At 42.4% G+C, this 17502-nt stretch overlaps 5 protein-coding genes across 7 annotated transcripts; 2 read left to right on the top strand and 3 right to left on the bottom strand.

Annotated features, from left to right (window-relative positions):
- Positions 1 to 274: 274 nt before the first annotated feature.
- LOC117592446 (oxysterol-binding protein-related protein 2) lies at positions 275 to 3308 on the top strand. 3 transcript variants are annotated; one of them, XM_034286211.1, is made up of 9 exons: positions 275 to 289; positions 644 to 820; positions 899 to 1119; positions 1529 to 1787; positions 1847 to 2044; positions 2113 to 2320; positions 2377 to 2505; positions 2572 to 2795; positions 2852 to 3308. In XM_034286211.1, the coding sequence occupies exons 2-9, from the start codon at positions 786 to 788 to the stop codon at positions 2952 to 2954; spliced, it is 1377 nt and encodes a 458-aa protein (XP_034142102.1). In that variant the 5' UTR covers positions 275 to 289; positions 644 to 785; the 3' UTR covers positions 2955 to 3308. The 3 variants fall into 3 exon arrangements, with proteins under 3 accessions (XP_034142102.1, XP_034142101.1, XP_034142100.1); XM_034286210.1 differs by having other exon boundaries at positions 276 to 507; XM_034286209.1 differs by having other exon boundaries at positions 276 to 574.
- An 80-nt stretch (positions 3309 to 3388) lies between these two features.
- On the bottom strand, positions 3389 to 6817 carry LOC117591367 (PAS domain-containing serine/threonine-protein kinase). Its single transcript, XM_034284607.1, has 3 exons — positions 6677 to 6817; positions 3852 to 6476; positions 3389 to 3786 (listed from the first exon to the last, which is right to left on the bottom strand). Exons 1-3 carry the CDS (start codon positions 6711 to 6713, stop codon positions 3542 to 3544), a joined length of 2907 nt encoding a protein of 968 aa, XP_034140498.1. The 5' UTR covers positions 6714 to 6817; the 3' UTR covers positions 3389 to 3541.
- A 591-nt stretch (positions 6818 to 7408) lies between these two features.
- LOC117578718 (peptidylglycine alpha-hydroxylating monooxygenase) lies at positions 7409 to 10442 on the top strand. The gene is made up of 8 exons (XM_034264371.1): positions 7409 to 7687; positions 8192 to 8249; positions 8315 to 8402; positions 8468 to 8540; positions 9328 to 9460; positions 9530 to 9578; positions 9652 to 9990; positions 10047 to 10442. The coding sequence occupies exons 1-8, from the start codon at positions 7511 to 7513 to the stop codon at positions 10213 to 10215; spliced, it is 1086 nt and encodes a 361-aa protein (XP_034120262.1). The 5' UTR covers positions 7409 to 7510; the 3' UTR covers positions 10216 to 10442.
- LOC117578721 (paxillin homolog 1) lies at positions 8573 to 9277 on the bottom strand. The gene is made up of 2 exons (XM_034264373.1): positions 9196 to 9277; positions 8573 to 9141 (listed from the first exon to the last, which is right to left on the bottom strand). The coding sequence occupies exon 2, from the start codon at positions 9128 to 9130 to the stop codon at positions 8588 to 8590; it is 543 nt and encodes a 180-aa protein (XP_034120264.1). The 5' UTR covers positions 9131 to 9141; positions 9196 to 9277; the 3' UTR covers positions 8573 to 8587.
- Positions 10443 to 10620: 178 nt separating the features above from the next.
- Positions 10621 to 16910, bottom strand: LOC117578717 (putative transcription factor SOX-14). Its single transcript, XM_034264370.1, has 2 exons — positions 15289 to 16910; positions 10621 to 12217 (listed from the first exon to the last, which is right to left on the bottom strand). The coding sequence occupies exons 1-2, from the start codon at positions 15658 to 15660 to the stop codon at positions 10694 to 10696; spliced, it is 1896 nt and encodes a 631-aa protein (XP_034120261.1). The 5' UTR covers positions 15661 to 16910; the 3' UTR covers positions 10621 to 10693.
- Positions 16911 to 17502: the final 592 nt, after the last annotated feature.

The following is a 17502-nucleotide window of genomic DNA, read 5'->3' as shown; positions in this document are numbered from 1 at the left end:
AATGAATTTTGGGCTTTTTCTATGAAGCTGTAAACAAAAGCGGAAAAATGGGCATTTAACTGTCACTCGGAGCTTTCTTAATTGTTTGATTAATGGAAATGTACATTCATAAATATGTACGTATGTATGTAATTACATATCTATGCAATAGTTAATATAACTCGGTGAACTTGGACTACTCATAAATCGATTCAATAAAATCATCTCTGTAAAAGTTAGGTGAAAGCTCTCGGTCGAGCTTTCTTATCACTTTATTGATTAAATTTTCCCCAGAAGCTAAAGCACAGAAGTAAGTGGCAGAGATACAACACGAAATTTTAATTTTAAATTTAAGCTAACCCACTGGATAATCCACAATGTAACGAAAAACAAAGCGGAAGTTTCGATTTTATAAAACACCTGAGACATACATACATCAGAATCAGCGCGCATTGATTTGCACTAGGAGTATAAATGAACGACAATTTTTGGTCACAAGATTTACGGTGTCCAGCAATTAACAGCTAGGTACAAAAACATACAACAACGAAGAACACTTTTTTGGCACACGCATACGTATGTATGTACATGTATAGTATGTGTAGATACGAGAATGTGTAATCGAGTAGAAATCTAATCTAATACTTCACTTAACCCTTTTTAGAGTTTGGACTCACTCACTCGCCCACATGTCTCTTCCCAACGCTACCATTTAAGTCATTGCCGAAGCAGATTCAACTGTTTCAACGAGTTCAAATCAGCAGCACAAAAGTCAATCAATAGTATACGATCAATTAATTTTTAAAATGGCAGAGGAAGATTCCATTGAACGTGTCGAGAGGTAAGTTCCGTTCCGTTTCGTTCCAACTGTAAGAATGATAACAAGTAATAACAAGTAAACATTTATGTCTCTTCCTAGAACCGAGCTTCCAGCTCCAATGATATCGCGGAAGGAAGTCAGTATCTGGGCCATCCTCAAGAACTGCATAGGAAAGGATTTGAGCAAAATTACCATGCCGGTAATGCTGAATGAACCTCTGAGCTTCCTCCAGAGGCTGTGCGAGTATATGGAGTATGCACATCTGTTGACACAAGCAGCACACCAGGAGACTCCAGAAGACCGAATGAAATATGTTGCAGGCAAGTATTGAAATTGGGTTTTTTGTCGACTTTGCATTTAAACAATCACAGACTGTTGCTGATTACCCTACGCCGCAGTTCATTGAGTGCATGTGCACTTGTAAACAAAGCAAATGCATGCAATATCCACACATGTATGAACTGAACGCATCACATATAAGCGATAGCATATTTATGCACTTAGTTCACGACTAGCCATGTAGTAACTTTAACACGTTTAGTTAGTCCAATCGAATTTGAATTAATTCCATATTTATGTTTTACACGTACGTATGTACATATGGATAAGTCCGCATATTCACGAAAAAGAACAATAACAAGTGTAGAGTGTGACCAGATCATACATATGTAGAAATATTATTACTTTTGTTCCATCAGTTATTTTTAAAATATTTTTAAATACTTTTAGCTTTTGCCGTTTCTGCTTTGGCTTCCAACTGGGAGCGACTCGGAAAACCATTTAACCCACTTTTGGGGGAAACATACGAACTGCAGCGAGATGACTATAGAATTGTGTGTGAGCAGGTCTCTCACCATCCGCCAGTATCTGCATTTCACGCAGAGTCCAATGATTTCAAGTTCCATGGTTCCATTAACCCAAAAATTAAGTTCTGGGGAAAGAGTGTGGAGGTGAATCCCAAAGGCACGGTCACCATTGAGTTTCCAAAGTGGGTATTTGTTCTTATATCATGTTCTTATCATGCTAATGTCAACCACTTTCTTTCAGATGGAATGAAACTTACACCTGGACCAACGTCAACTGTTGCGTGCACAATATTATAGTCGGAAAACTCTGGATTGAGCAGTATGGCAAGATGGTCATAACTAATCATGCCACCGGACACGTTGCGAATCTAACATTCAAATCAGCTGGATCTGGGGCCAAACACTTGCACCGAGTTGAGGGCTTTGTACGGGATTCGAGGTGGGTGAAATGATCCAAATGCTTGACTCGGCAGAGTAAATCTTAACCTTTAAATACTATACTTTCAGTGAGAAAAACATATACTTTCTGTATGGCAAATGGACAGACTTTATCAAGTGCTGCACTGCCGAATCCTATTCGCAATACATAAAGCAGGGCACCAGAAAGAATGAAGACGGTGAGGCCGCTGATTCGCCGAATGGAACCCCCAAGAGGATGTTTTCCAAATTGAACAGCTTCAAGCTGAGCTCTTTTCGCAGCATGTCCATACAAGATGTGAGTCTGAGAATACCGGATACGAAAGGCTTACTGAAAATTGAATTACTTTTCAGAACGACAGCATTCCACCGCTGGAGCAAGAGACAAATGAGATACCAAAGAGCGACTCTGCATATTCGCTTGATGTGCCAGACTCTACGCTATTATGGAGTTGCAAGCCACGTCCTTCCAACTGCGAGGAGGTAGCACTGCATATATAATATATTTATATTTATATATATTCAAAAAACCCAACTATCTACTTGCAGTACTACCACTTTACACACTTTGCGCTGCAGCTTAATGCAATGGGAAAAAATATGAAACCACCGCTTACACTTTGCCCTACCGACTCGCGCCTGCGACCTGATATACTATACCTTGAGGACGGAAATTTAGATGGTGCATCCAAGGAGAAGACTCGTCTAGAGGAGAAACAAAGATACACACGCAAGCATCGAAAAAGCACCAATGGCGATGATTGGACACCAAGGTAAGAAGCACAAACCAATCCAAACAAACTCCAGCTAACTCCTTGTGATCTTCCAGATGGTTTAAGCATGTAACCAGCCCATACACCAAAACCGAAGATTGGAACTACGTTGGAGGATATTGGGATCGTAAATACGACATCGCCAATACCATATTTTAGAAACCTTTTTAGAGTATACATGTGATTACCTATTATATATTGTATTTGTATAAAGTGTTTGTGAAGTGTATTCACTAAGCAATCGTTGCTAACTGGATGGATGTACATATGTACAATGGTACATGGCCAAACATGACACACGAGCTTTTGGCATACAGCAAAACAACAGAAAACCCAAAACACAATCCAGTCGCACAAGCAGAGCATTCTCCATTGAATTGTTTTGAGACAATTGATAAGTTACAGCTTACATTTCGTAGTCAAATATATATATTGTATACTGTATATCTATGTGTGTAGGTGTTAATTATCTGACGAATTCCATATGATGCAATTAAAAATGTTATTCAGTTATTTGTTGCGCTGTAAAATGTTGGTAGTTATTTATCCAAACCTCCCCCAATTCCTGATGGAAAACACTTTCAGTTTAACAGTAATAATCGATTTATTTGCTTCATTTTAAAAGATTTCAGAACCTTCCTTTTAATTGTCTTCTTCACATACAGCTACCAGCTTGACTTTGCTTCTATTTACAGTGGTGTAAGTATACTTAAAATGTACAAATAATAATTAAACTATTTAAACTATTACTTCAAGTTCAGCGTTTTAGGTTTCGTGTTGACGTCGTGCAGGCTAACTACGTTATAGGCAGAGACGCATGGTTCCAGTTTGTGTTTAAATATATCATTCTCCGACTTTGAAGAGCATATCTGTTTACCGGATTCAGTGTGGCTCGCAGCAGCAGGCAGCGATAGCCTCAATTCGTGATTGCTGATTGAAGAGTTCAATTGAAATTGCTTTGCATAAAGTGTTTCCATCTTGTTATGTTTGGCTGGTGGCAGAACAAAGTTTAATTGTCAATAAGAAAACATAAACGGACATCTCATTGCAGCTTACCTTCATTATTCTTACATAGTTTAAGGCCCGTTCTTTGTGTTGCCGGCAGCTTTGCCTCCTCGTCCAGCCCCCCAATGGAGCTGTCTTCGATGTGCGAGAAGCTCTCCTGCGGCGAAATGGTTGACAGAACGGATGTGCTGGAGTAGTAGCCCATGAAGTGAATATCCGGTTCCGCCTCATGCGGCTTGCACGGCACAATCCACGAGAAATTAAACTGCGAGGAGCTGACGTCCTGCGTGAGCCACGGATCGTTGATCAGCTGCAGCATTGTGCAGCGATATTTGGGATCCTTGTTCAGCATCGAAGTCAACAGGCGACTCAGCTGCTCCGAAACCATCTTTGGTATTTGCACTTCCGCCTTGACAGTATCTTCGACATCGATAAAAGGATTCTCAAAGAACATCAGCACATACAGAGTGACGCCGAGTGCCCACATTTCCAGCTCGGGACCGACATATCTATTGCCGGCCAGCACTTCGGGACTGCAGTACTCGGTCGTGCCGTAGAACGTGGAGAAGTATTTACCCTCCTCCATGAAAGTCGCAGAGCCAAAGTCGATTAGCTTGATGTTAAAGTGATGATCAATGATTATATTCTCATCCTTTATATCACGATGGAGTATCTTCTGCTCATGCAGGTAGTAAACGGCATCTGCAATCTGCCGGAAAATGTAGCTGCCCAACTTCTCCTCCATTAATGGCCTTCGCTCAATGAATGTCCACAGGTCCATGCCCGAGCCGTGCTTCTCCATCACCAGCTGGTAGAACAAATCATTCTCGAACACATCCAACACCGACACGATGTTCTTGTGGTCCAAAGTCTGCAGCAGATGGATCTCTATAGGAACTTCCTTACCATCCCGGTTCTTAATCATAAACTGCGGGCACAGCTTCTCCTTCAGAATAAACTTTGTGATGACCAGCAGCCGATCAGTGTTCCGAAAAGCCATGTTTACATAGCCATAGGCTCCCTTGCCAATCTGTCGGATCGAGGTGTAGTGTTTGCTGTAGTCCCCGGAGTAGAGCTCATCCTCGTACTTGGACATCAGTGAGAGAGAGTTTGGTCTGCTGGAGTTCTGCGCCGCTGTCGTCTTAATCACCTGTCCCAGGGACTGCTCAATGGTGCTGGCCATGCTGTTGAATGTCGATGTGAGATTGGCATAGTTGTACTTGTCGCTCTCCAAGCGATTGGATGGGTCTCGGCACACCCAAATGCAGTACACTCGCCGCGAGCAGGGCAACACGTGCAGCAGCACCGAGTAGACAACGTCTATGACAGTGCCGTCGGCGTGTATTGCCTCGCCCAGAAAATTTCCATTGATGGAGCTGAGTAGCTTTGTGGCTGCATTACTGCCGGAGGCATCACATGCCTCTGTGGATGGGGACTTGGCCTTGTCCAGGTTCATCTCATTCAGGTGGGTCGGTGACTCTTCATACTCATCCGAGGGGAACTTTTTCGAGGGATTCACCGGTGTCAGAATGTCATCGATTGTCAGGTCTTCTGGTGGTCGAATATCTGGGAACATGTCGCTGCTGCTCTCCTGGGCATGGGCTCCTCCATTGAGTCCCGCATCGCTGAGGGAATGTTCACTTGCAGGTGGGATTGTGGACAGTTTTTTGCAAGATTGCAGCGAGGACTCATTGTCAACGATAAACGGATCTGTGTCGGGCTCCCAATCATTGCTGGTTATGGATGTATTCGAGACATTTGGGCTCTTGTCCTCGCGGAAATCTTTGCCAAAGTTAGGCAGTATCGAGGATATATGCATTTTGGTTATCTTCTCCTGGCCGTATCCGAACATCAAAACAGAAAACGGCTGATTGCATGTCTGAATGTTGCCTATTTCATCCACAACAATGAGTCCACTGAGATTCTGGAATACCCAGACAGTTATGTTGAAGCACGTGTTGCTGGTGTACGTCGTCGAAGCATTCGGCTCCGGTGTAGTTAGCAGCAGGCACAGAGGGAATTTCACATTGTCCGTGGTGCGTCCGGTGGCTCTTTGCTTGCGCAGTCCCTTCGATATCTCCCTGCTGTCCGGATCTGGGAGCTTTATGAAAGGTATCAGCGTGGTGATGTTCACTCCAATGACATCCTCGGTGGAGTAGTATAGGAATATTGTTGCAGTGGCAGCATCGGCCATGGTTATCGCACCGAAGCGGTCAATACTTATTTGGCAAATGTGTCGCTGGACCGGCTCGGCGACCGCTATGTTTCGTCCCTCGTTGTCTATTTGTCGAATCCAGAGCGAAACCAATATCTTGGTGTTCTGCTTTGTCTTCATTTCTATCACTTTGCCGCTGAGCAGGACGACTCTGCCCTCATCGACATCAATTTGCATTTCCGCCAGTGAGGAAATGTGACTCTCCGATTTACAATTGAGTAAGTCGAAAAAGCTTTTGTTCCGCAATTCGTGGGACGTGTATCCCAACAAGTGGCACGCTTTGTTGTTCACAATGAAGATCTGTCCCGTGTTCGAGTCTATCGTAAATATAGCCTTGTTCGGGTTTATCACCTTTGAGGAATGTAGGTTGGGGGGCGGCATATTAAACGAGTTCGGATCCATCATATTTAAAATACTCGACGTGTCCTGATAAGAGCGGGAACAACTGAGCGTACTTTCGCCTGAAAATGCAAAAAAAAAACTAAATTTGCTCAAATAAAATGTACAATTGTTGCTGCCATTTCTTGCTAATTTCTAAAGTGATGCAAATGAAGAGCTTTGTCCATTTCTCAGGTTTAATTCTTAATGACAAAATCAAAACAAATGTATAGCTGCCATACCAGGGTCAATTTCATTATATGAAAGTGGGTTTATGGTTTACCATTTGTAGGTTCCACCATGCCGCATTGATCCTCCATTTATGGTTAAAACAGTTTCCAGCTTCTGCAAACTTATTGTAGAGTTTCGAAGCAGTCTACAGTAATATTTAAAAGAAAACACTAAAATCATGAGAACAACTGTGTTTATTACAAAAATCAATTGCTTGGCGCATGCGTACAAACGTTTCTCTAACGTCATACTGTCATTCAAATTGGTCACAAATACGTTCTCATTCGTTCCTTTTGGACTGCCAGAGTATTTCCAGCTTCAGTTAACGAAAAATACTGAAAAATGGTGCTGGGTAGTGCCATGAAGTAATTATGAAGGAGGTGGTGCCGTCGGCAAAAGTGCTCCACTATCTTTTCTGTTTGCAAGTTCGAGTGAAGGGGCTCTGCGCTGTAGGTGGGAGTGAAACGAAACTATCGTGTGATGGATTAACCCTATGATTGCACGGAGGTTGAAGTTGCCCATTACGAGAAAATGAGTTTAAGTTATTTTTTTTAATTTGATAGTTTAATAAGCTAGTACTTGATAGTAGTTGTTATTTGGGTTTTTAGTAAATAGTAGATTTAGTAGAAAAGTCATTTTCAGGCCGAACAAACCCGAACGCCGACCCGACAGAACCTCCTTATATAATTACTTCATGGGTAGTGCTATCGATAACCACCTACACACAGACACACACTAAGCTGGGCCTACGTATGTAAAATGTATCTCACAAATACACACATTACCCTAGGCGAACAGTTCTTCCACGTAGAATTTCTTTGTTTTAATTTACTTAAATAATATTAACACAACATAGAGCATAGAGACATATAAAAGGACGCACAACATGGCTCGAAAGATGGGAATCTCGGCGGCGCTTTGGTACATTTTGCTGGTCAATTTGATAAGTGTGTACGGCCTGGTGGACCAGGGACAGGGGGTGTACCGAAAAAATAGTTACGACTCCGCAACAGGCTCCACAGGATCTTTCCCCTTCCTGATGCCCATGGTTTCACCAAAAACTGTAAGTAGGCTGAAACTAAATTGTTTTTCTAGTGTCAAGTGCCATGTGGCTGGTCTTGGCTTGTGGCCTAATGACTTGTTTGTGCTGTGCCAATACCCCGATTATATGTGCATCATTTGTGTATGTATGTATGTAGGTATACTTCCATTCTACAGATGTCTACAATACCAATAAATTATGTATAAATGAATAAGTTATAAAGAGACACTACCATATGGTTGCTTCTGGCTGTGTGTGTATGTGTAGATACATACAAATAGGCTGCCATATGGAGTGCATTGAAACCTGTAGATTGCGTTTCGACGTGCCCTAGGACACGATTAGCAAATTGCGATGTGCGCTGTAGATGCATACAGATGTACATACATACAGATACATATTTATATCAAAGGAAAAAAAAGATGCGTTGGAAAATGAAGGCACTTTGCACTTGTAAGCACCCTTAGAAACTGTGAAAACTAATCCAAAAATCTTTTGTGTTTGTTTTTAATTACTAACATTTAGCCGGATTTGTACTTGTGCACTCCAATAAAAGTAGATCCAACTACCACATACTATATTGGTACGTCAAATAGTCATCAAAGTCTTTCCATTAAAACATTTTCTAATTTCATTTAATTACTAAAGTTGGCTTTAACCCGAATGCAACCATGAACACGGCGCACCATATGCTGCTGTACGGATGCGGCGAGCCAGGAACCACTAAAAGCACTTGGTGAGTTTTGTTGAGAACTTAGAACTTTAATTTCCAATAATGTATTTCTTTCCTTTGCAATCTAGGAATTGTGGCGAAATGGCCCAAGCAACGGCTGAGGAAAAGGCCAGCCCCTGTGGACCCCGTTCCCACTCTCAGGTACAGCTATAATTTTAGAACATTCTAACTCATAATTTAATTTATATTTATGTGAGATAGACTGCACTGCACTTGAGGCAGATGGGATTTCCGTTTTCTATGTCGAATATATCCGTCGTAATTCGGTGTCCGCAGCTGTAGCATTCGAAGCAGCGTGGGTGCCATTTCGTGTTCAAGGCCACTATGACATTCTTGTCAATGGTCTCCCCACAGCCGGCGCAACGTGACGAAAAGACTTCGCGAAAGTCACATTTACAGAACAGATATCCGTTCACTTCAAAGAATGTCGAAGATACCAGATTTTGACAGCATCCCACACACCTAAAGCACTCTTCGTGCCACTTGTGTCCCACAGCGGCAATGGCACGCTCCTTTATCACGTTGCCACAGGAATGACATCTGGGGGCATGCTTGCTCTCGTAGCACTCGTTGCACACCAGCTCGTTCCTGACAACATTAAACTGCGACTCGCCTATGGGCTTCTGGCATTCCGAACAAGTGAAGTGCTCCGGATGGTACATATTCCCTTCGCTGCATATAGCCTTGTCGTCTATTTCCTCGTGGCACTTGCAGCAGATTGTAGGGGCCATATTTCAAACACCTATGGGAAAGCCTCTTGACTACAGGTTAAATTTGTGCCTGGTTAACAACTTACAGGCTCAACCTTTGCAATTTCCAAACGGAGTTTTTAGAATTAAAATAATTTTCTTACAAATACCCAAGTAAATCTGAATTTTAGTGACTACTACGATAGTGTATTAATCTTTGTATTTGTTCTTTACTTTAGATCCTATATGCATGGGCGAGAGATGCTCAAAAGGTTATTTTGCCTGCGGGTGTTGGCTTCAAGGTTGGAAAGGACTCACCCACAAAGTATTTAGTGCTGCAAGTGCACTACGCACACATTGACAGATTCAAGGGTGAGTAAACAAACAAGTTTCCTCTTTGGAGAAGGCAGGAGGTAATCGAGTTTTTATTTTGGTTCGCAGATGGTTCCACCGATGACTCTGGCGTCTTCCTCGACTACACCGAAAAACCGTGAGCCCTATTTTTTACTGTTGTTTCTTCAATGCATGATATCATTATGTGCTCTCTTTCTCTCTCGCAACAGCCTTCAAAAGTTAGCTGGAACATTGTTATTGGGGACGGACGGAATCATTCCCGCACTGCAAACGGAACACATGGAGTCAGCTTGCGAAATAACTGAGAATAAAGTGCTGATTCCATTTGCCTATCGCGTGCACACTCACGAAATGGGAAAAGTTGTGGCTGGATATAGAGTGCGGTCGAATAGCGAGGGAATTCAAGAATGGGTTCAACTTGGCAAACGGGATCCGCTTACACCTCAGATGTTTTACAATGTCACGAACACCGAACCCATTATGAGTGGAGATCAGCTTGCCATTAGGTGCACCATCAAAAATACCCGTCATCGGATAACAGAGATTGGGTATGCAAAATCGTGCTTCTATCGACACGAATTACATATTTTCTTATCCTTTACAGCCCCACCAATGAGGATGAAATGTGCAATTTCTACCTGATGTACTACGTGGAACATGGGGACACTCTTGATATGAAGTATTGCTTTAGCCAAGGTCCGCCCTACTATTACTGGTCCAATCCCGACACTGGTCTACACAATATACCAAATATCGAGGCGAGCACTTTGTAATTTGGAAAAACTCTCATCATGCTGTGGATGTGGAATGTGCAAAATTAAAATTAAAGTATACTTATTTATTATCACAATTATTTGTATCGTGTAACCGCCCCAATGGATCATAGTTTAATCTCATAGTGTATTCTATTATGTTGGATGTTTCCTGTTGATTGATGATTGATGTGTGTTGCCACCAATGATTGATGTAAAATATATATACGTGTAAATAAACATATGTAGATACTTCGCAAGAATAATCGCATTCATAAGTAGTTCTTTACTTCAAGAAAAAAGAGCTTCAGCCAGGTCAAATATTTTCAATGCAAAGCATTTTATTGTTTTTCTTTTGTTTTCTGTTTTATGTATATACTCGTATATATATAGAATTTATGGAATATATATATATATAATTTGGTGTAAAATTACAAACGTATAATTATGCATAGTATTAGTTATAAATTACACAAAACTTAGGGCTATTTCTCACATTTTATAATAACTTGAAAAACTCGTATTTGTTAGTGTTAAACTCTAAATGACTACCAGTTGGCTGAGGCGGAAAGTCCTCAACTGTGAGAGCTAGAAGATCTCCGTTGTTATCATGTGCGGTGCAGTTGAGATCAATGTTTGTTTCAATTACATTTCCGGTGTAGTCTTGGTTTGTGTATGTACGATAAATGTTGATAGCGTCCGATTCAACGAAACTATTGCTTATGCTGCTGCTACAGAAGCCGATTTGTGGCGAATGGGAGGCGGTTAGTATGCTGCTGTCGCTGTCCTCGGCTGCCGACGGTATCGGATTGAAATCGTCATTTTGGAATGTGTGCCCGCCATCTCCCCCGTATGGAAGAGTGCTGTTATGTATCTCGATGTTCATTGTCACAGTTTGCGGTTGGACTTCGAATTCTACTTGGTGAGAGGACGAGTTGTCGCCACCGCCAGCATTGCAGTCTTCGGCAAAGCACTCGTGATTTTCAGGCACATACGGAGGTATTTGATGGCTGGCCGAATGCAAATTGGCATCGTTTACTATGTTGTCTTCCGAGTCGAACACGGGCTCAATGATATAATTGCTATCCGAGAAGCTTGCGTGGGACTCTATCACATTTAAAATGTGAGCATTGCTCCGATTGTTGTTGGCAGAGTTCACTTCCATCAGAGACTCGTCACAGAATGGCAAATACTCCCGGACACCGTCGCTGGCATTCATCAGTCCTGGTGCTGGATCCGATTGATTGTGCTGGTGGCTGTGGTGGCTGATGGACGAGGAGTTCACTTCCAGCTGGGAGTCCTCGTTGTCGGTGGAGCTGGCGAAATTTGGGAAATACTCGGCTAAATTCTCACGTTGATTGGCGGACAGATCCCGCAGTTGACCAGCACTTAGGTCTGAGTGTAGCTGTAGATCACAATCAGCATTGCTAGTTGTGTTCAGAGGTAAATATTCAGATGATTGATAGCTTAAAAGATTATCGGTTGACGGTAACATAATATCAACGGGATTGTGCTGCTCCATCGGAGCTTTCACAGTTTCATTTACATTAAGATTGTATTTAGGTTTCGAAGTATCACCCGTATTGTCACTATTTCTTATACGTTTCGAAACTGAACCAGTTTGACATGTAGAGGTAGATCTTTTGCTTTTCCGACCGGCAGTGGGTGTTCCATTAATTGCAATAGTCGCCAATGTGGCATTCTGTGTGTCATTTTTAATTTCGCTGCCATCCGCATCCGGATTCTGCTTCAGCGCTCCCGGAGATCTCGACTGCTTCTTTTGTGGCCTGTACTTGTAGTTGGGATACTCGATCATGTGCAGCTTCCTGAGCTGCTCAGCCTCACCAATATACGGCTGCTTGTCTTCTTTGCTCAGGAGCTGCCATCGTCTGCCCAGTTCTTTGGATATCTCGGCGTTATGCATGTCTGGCGTTCGCTCGCAAATCTTTCGCCGTTCCATTTGACTCCATACCATGAAGGCATTCATAGGTCTCTTGATATGGCCGGGAGAATGTTTCTTCGTCTGGAAAGAGAGAACAAATGAAACAATCATCAGCGAGAGGTCTACATGAATAATCTTGCAACTCTATCAGGCAACTATGGGATGTGGCCATGAACCCAGATCAGCTGATTTAGATTCCTGAACGCTACGCAAATTTTCCGAATCTGTTCTAAGTGTATGCAATCGCGGAAAGCACACCTCGATACATCGACAATATATGCACATTTATCGCTGTGCTAATATTTTTTAAACGAAAACACATTTCCCTATTATAAATTCATTTATATACATACAGATACAAATGGTAGATGAGTGTGTTCATTCCGTATTAACGTTCCTCAGATAAAGAGTTAGGAAATACAAATTCACCGACCAGGCACGCACACTAGCACAGTTATATACATGTATTTAGTATAGTGGCGTACATCCGTACCCTACATATATGCATTTTGTGTATCGCCTTGTCTATGTTCGTTTTTGTATGCATTTGTATCTGTACGAAAAATACGTATTCGCAGCGTTTGAAGTTCAATGTCCCTCGCCAAGGTTAATAAAACGCTCCTAAAAACGAAATATGTCTGTGCATATGTATCTGTAGGTGTTGCTGTGGCTCTGGCGCTGGCTGTTGCTGATCGAGTACACTCGTATGTATATATTTCACATTCGATTATTAAGATACACAGACAAGTGCACAAATGTACTCGCATGCATTCAATTAATAAGCAATTCCGCATCTGCTTCCTGGTTATGCTTTTGTGCGCTTAATCCTTTTAAATCACACCGAACGAAATCACAAAACGGAGCAGTGTCCGAGGAACAGTGTCGGGAATCATTTGGAATAGGTCATCATCGCTTCGCTATGATGCGTCCGTTGTCCGTCAACGTGTGGGCCGGCCAACGAGAGCAGCGCAGAGGAGAGGAGAGTAGAGAAGAGAAGAGAACATGGCCAATGTGAATAACCGTTTTATTCACACAAAAGAGAGACGGCAAAAACTACCTATTAATAGCGTTAACTTCGACCTTGCAGCAGTTCGTGTACCTCGTAAAGTTCATCCACACGATACCCTTGGCAGTAACGACGGCCTGAGCAGGGAGTAGCAGTAAGCAGTCAGCGGTGAGCAGTGAGCAGACTTTCCGCCGAAACGAGTGATGGAAACAACCGAAGAGAGCTGTGGGCACCGACGATGGGTTGGGATGGGATGGGGATGGATGCGACGATGCGATGCTCCATCGGCCATTGCCGTCGCCGTGGCTGTTGCTTTTGCTTTTGCTTTTGGTGTTGCCTTTGCCTTTGCCCTCGCCACAAGTCTGCTCCAATACTCACTCTCAATGTCGCCGTCAGACAGTTCAAGTCTAATAAGCAGCCCGACTCTCGTAGATCCATACACACACAAACGCCACATAACACAGACAGTGCACACAGATACATACACGCAAACATAAACAGAAGTTTACTGTGCAGACACCCGCATCCGTAAGATACTCGTACATATGTATGCGTGTATGTTTGTATGTATGCACACTCGAATAAAGTAAAAGTGATGAAATGGGGCTGGGAGGGATGGCTGGCTGGCTGGCTGGCTGTGCTGTTTGTTGGCTTTCGATTTTAACTGTTCTTCACTTGGGGGCGCCTGCACGCTTAGGGCCAAAGGTCATGTCGTCCAAATACCCCTACACTTACATGCCACATTAAATGCATATACAATATTTTTGCAAATAAAGATACAAATATGTATAAACAGAAGTCAACGACGTCTCACTAAATACATGTGTCCTTATGTGCGTCTTCTGTATGTGTAGAATATATGTACATATGTATATTTATCTACGTATAGTAAGTAATACGCAATTGAGTTTGGCGTTCGTGACGCTGCTTCTGCTGCTGCTACTGCTGCCGGAGTCATTTGCCTCCTCTCCCCCGAGTCCGCACTAATAACCGTAAAAAACAAACTGCTAAGCAAGGTCAATGCACCAAATGTTCTATGAGTTTGTACGCGTATAAGTACATGTGCATATGTTTGTATGTATTGTGTGTGCACACAATCGGACATTCCATTTCATTGCTAATATTATATATTCTTCACATGTTTGTATGTATTTCTATTTAATATGCATTTGGATAGCCTGGCATGAGGTTCTTTCTATGTAAGTTCTTGAAGGAGTTCTTGAATGGGGAAAATCTTGCTGGATCGGAACGGATTTTGATCAGGTTTAACACGTAGCAGCAGGAACATTTTGATAAGCTTTAAGGTGACGCTGCTATCATATGACACGAGTGTTGGTATCGGTCAGAGTGCAATATAATGATAGCTACTCTTAATCACGTACTACTCGTGGGTACAAACATACACATAAGCATACGTACACTCGCATTTATATATGTATTTCCTACACGACAAATGCAAGTGAGTCATAAGGGAAGCAAACCGCGGGTACAACCGCCCCGTTTAAATATGCATTGGTGCAAAAAAAACAAAAAAAAAACAGCAACAACAACAAAAAGAGACTACATTTCCAGTGAATCCATGTATTGATGGGATGGTAGCGCTACAAATATCTGTGGATACCATCACACGGGGTATGCATGCATTTGAAGAATCTGCCTTTGGCTTGAAATTGATCAGCTCGATGAGGAATACACACCAACACCATTCCGTCAGACTGTCCCCTGAAACTGGTATTTCATCATACGAACCACACAGCTGCATCCAAACATACAATACAATACATCAAAATAAATATAAAATACCATGATATTCGTACGCATTCGTATACGTATTCGGGTTACTAATCTCGTTTAATTGTTTTGCCATATTTGTGTTTGTAAACAAAGAAATAATCGAAAGAGAAATAGAATCTAATCTACAGGAAATCTTATCAGTCAAACTTTTTGTTGACCTGTCCAGTCTGGAAAAATAATGTACACACATACATATTTATGTACATATGTAGAATATATGTATTCAAATACGAGTTGCAGGGCTTTAGCCCAAAAAATATCAGCACAAATTTCATTAGGGCTTATCTATGTAAGTGTTCAGCTTAGAGACTGAACACCCGATTAGGTGTGTGCATCTTGGAATGGAACTTACTTGAGTTGCATCTGAATACGGGGTACTGGAATTTTGAGGCACCCGTGCGGATCCAAATACCACACTGGAGTCGAGGCCCATGTTGACTGTCATGTCGGGAGTGCCCTGCGCTGGAGATCTGTCGTTGTCCATGCTGGATCTTGATCTGGATGCAGCTGCAGCTGCAGCAACAGGCGCGGACACAGGCGCGGGCAGAGTCCCAGCCACAGCCGTCGTCGAATGAGTAATAGCTTGCCCGCTTTGTGTTGTACTCGTTGTCGTACGTATCCGTATCCGTATCGGCTGAGTTGGGGCTGAGTTTATTGGGGTGGTTGCAATACTAACAGTATCGGTGTTGGTGTCAAGAGTTCCCTGAGCTGGCTCAGCTATCATCTTTCCACTTGTATCTCAAATTTGAAGCGTGTGGGGCGCTGTGTCAGTGGGGTGCATCGCACACTTAGGTTAGTTTAATCCAAGTGCGTTTGTCTAGATCTGCAGCAGCATTCGCAGTAATGGATACACATTTATTGGTCTGGGCTGGCAGTGGTATTGGTTTGAGTTTTGATTTTGGTATTTCTTGGTGGTGCACTCGTCGTAGTTTTAGCTGTAGCTTAAGCTATAGATGGTGATAAGGGTCGGTTTCTTCAAATTTTATCGGGTGTTATTAAATAGAGCGGTTAGCATTTTAACCGCACATTACCCTGCGCTGTGCATGTTTATGCATGTAACTTATGTACGTATGTACGATTATGTATTCGCAGTCGACCGATCGTGCTGTTTCATTTAACAATATACTCGCGCACACACAGATACTCTGTCTTCTTTGATTGTGATTGTTAATGTGAATGTGTGTGCTCAAGGTGAAACTGGTTCCTCGATATTTATTTATTTTTTGTTTCCAAGACTCACGTTCGCTTCGCGTTGCGTCTGTGTAATGGGTTTATACTTATATATGTATATGTATTTGTATGTATGTATATATAAGTTTTTTTATGCACACTCTCAGCTGAGCATTATATTAATTTATACATAAATGCACTGTATTTAATAGATTGGATTGGTGGTCTACTACACATACACACACTAACACGCACGTACACTCACAGTTCGAGTGTTTATTTTACGTATTGCAGTTTTGTTGATTTGCTTAATTTTATTGAGGATATTCCTCAATGCTATCACGTTATCGTTGAATTTTTCTCACAGCTTCCAAGTGCAATGCAATGGCGAGATTAATTGCGCACTAGGATGTGGCTTGGGTTTATTTTATTCTAGCGTTTCGTTTCAATCACAATCCAATCCAATCTGATGTATGCACACACGTTCCTGTTCTGTTAATGTTAATGTTGCTTATGTAGTTACTCTCCTCCGCTGAGCTGCAGTTGAACTGCGTGATAGTCGGGCTAATCGCGGTCTGGTACTGTGCTCTGCTCCGTGTTGTTATTATTTGGTGTCTCGGTTCGGCTCTCTACGGCTACGGTTAGTGCTGCTGCTGCTGGGTGGTTAGGTTAGGGGACGACAGTGTCGCGACAGCCAGGGCATTTCTTGTCCTGGTCTGGTCAAAACATCGGCTGAAGCAAATAAGCCAGTACTCTGCGCCCGCACAAGACATACGAAGATACGAGTTCAACTGAAAATAACGAACGGCTGTTTATTTGAACGACTTGAATCCGTCGTACCCACACACTGCTATTTTCACGCATACGAGCACACAAAATACACACGCACACCATCACACACTGTGTGCATTTATTTTGCTAAGCAGCGAGAGCGAGAGAGCAGGTTTGTGTATTCTTTGTTGGTGTGCCCAATGACTCTCTCAACCAGACTTATTTCCTCTCAGCCCAGTGACGCATCGGAGTTGTTTTGGGGCTACGAAAACATTTTCCATACATTTGTGTGGCCACAGCTTTAGCGTTTGAGCATGTTAATGCTAAATAGTTAATATACTCAATTATGCTAGACTGGCCATCCTCAAATTGGCTCTCCAATATGTTCAAAATCAGAACTGCGTCTGATTAAACAGAGCAAACAACCTACCCTCGATTCGGCCCTGTTGTTGGCTATCAACTGTTGCACCAGCTGGTGTGAGTAACATGTGGGAGCGAGAGAGAGTGTTTGTGTGTGAGTGTATATAGAAAAAACGCGTATGAATCAGCTGTTTCGATGTGTATTAATCATATGGCGCACATAGTTACATACATTCATGCATACACAACCCCTCATACATACACA

The sequence above is a fragment of the Drosophila guanche genome, unplaced genomic scaffold (assembly GCF_900245975.1).
Source record: "Drosophila guanche unplaced genomic scaffold, DGUA_6, whole genome shotgun sequence".
NCBI classification, from domain to species: Eukaryota; Metazoa; Arthropoda; class Insecta; order Diptera; family Drosophilidae; genus Drosophila; species Drosophila guanche.
Note: the sequence above shows the minus strand (reverse complement) of the source record. Positions and strands in the feature narration are given on the sequence as shown.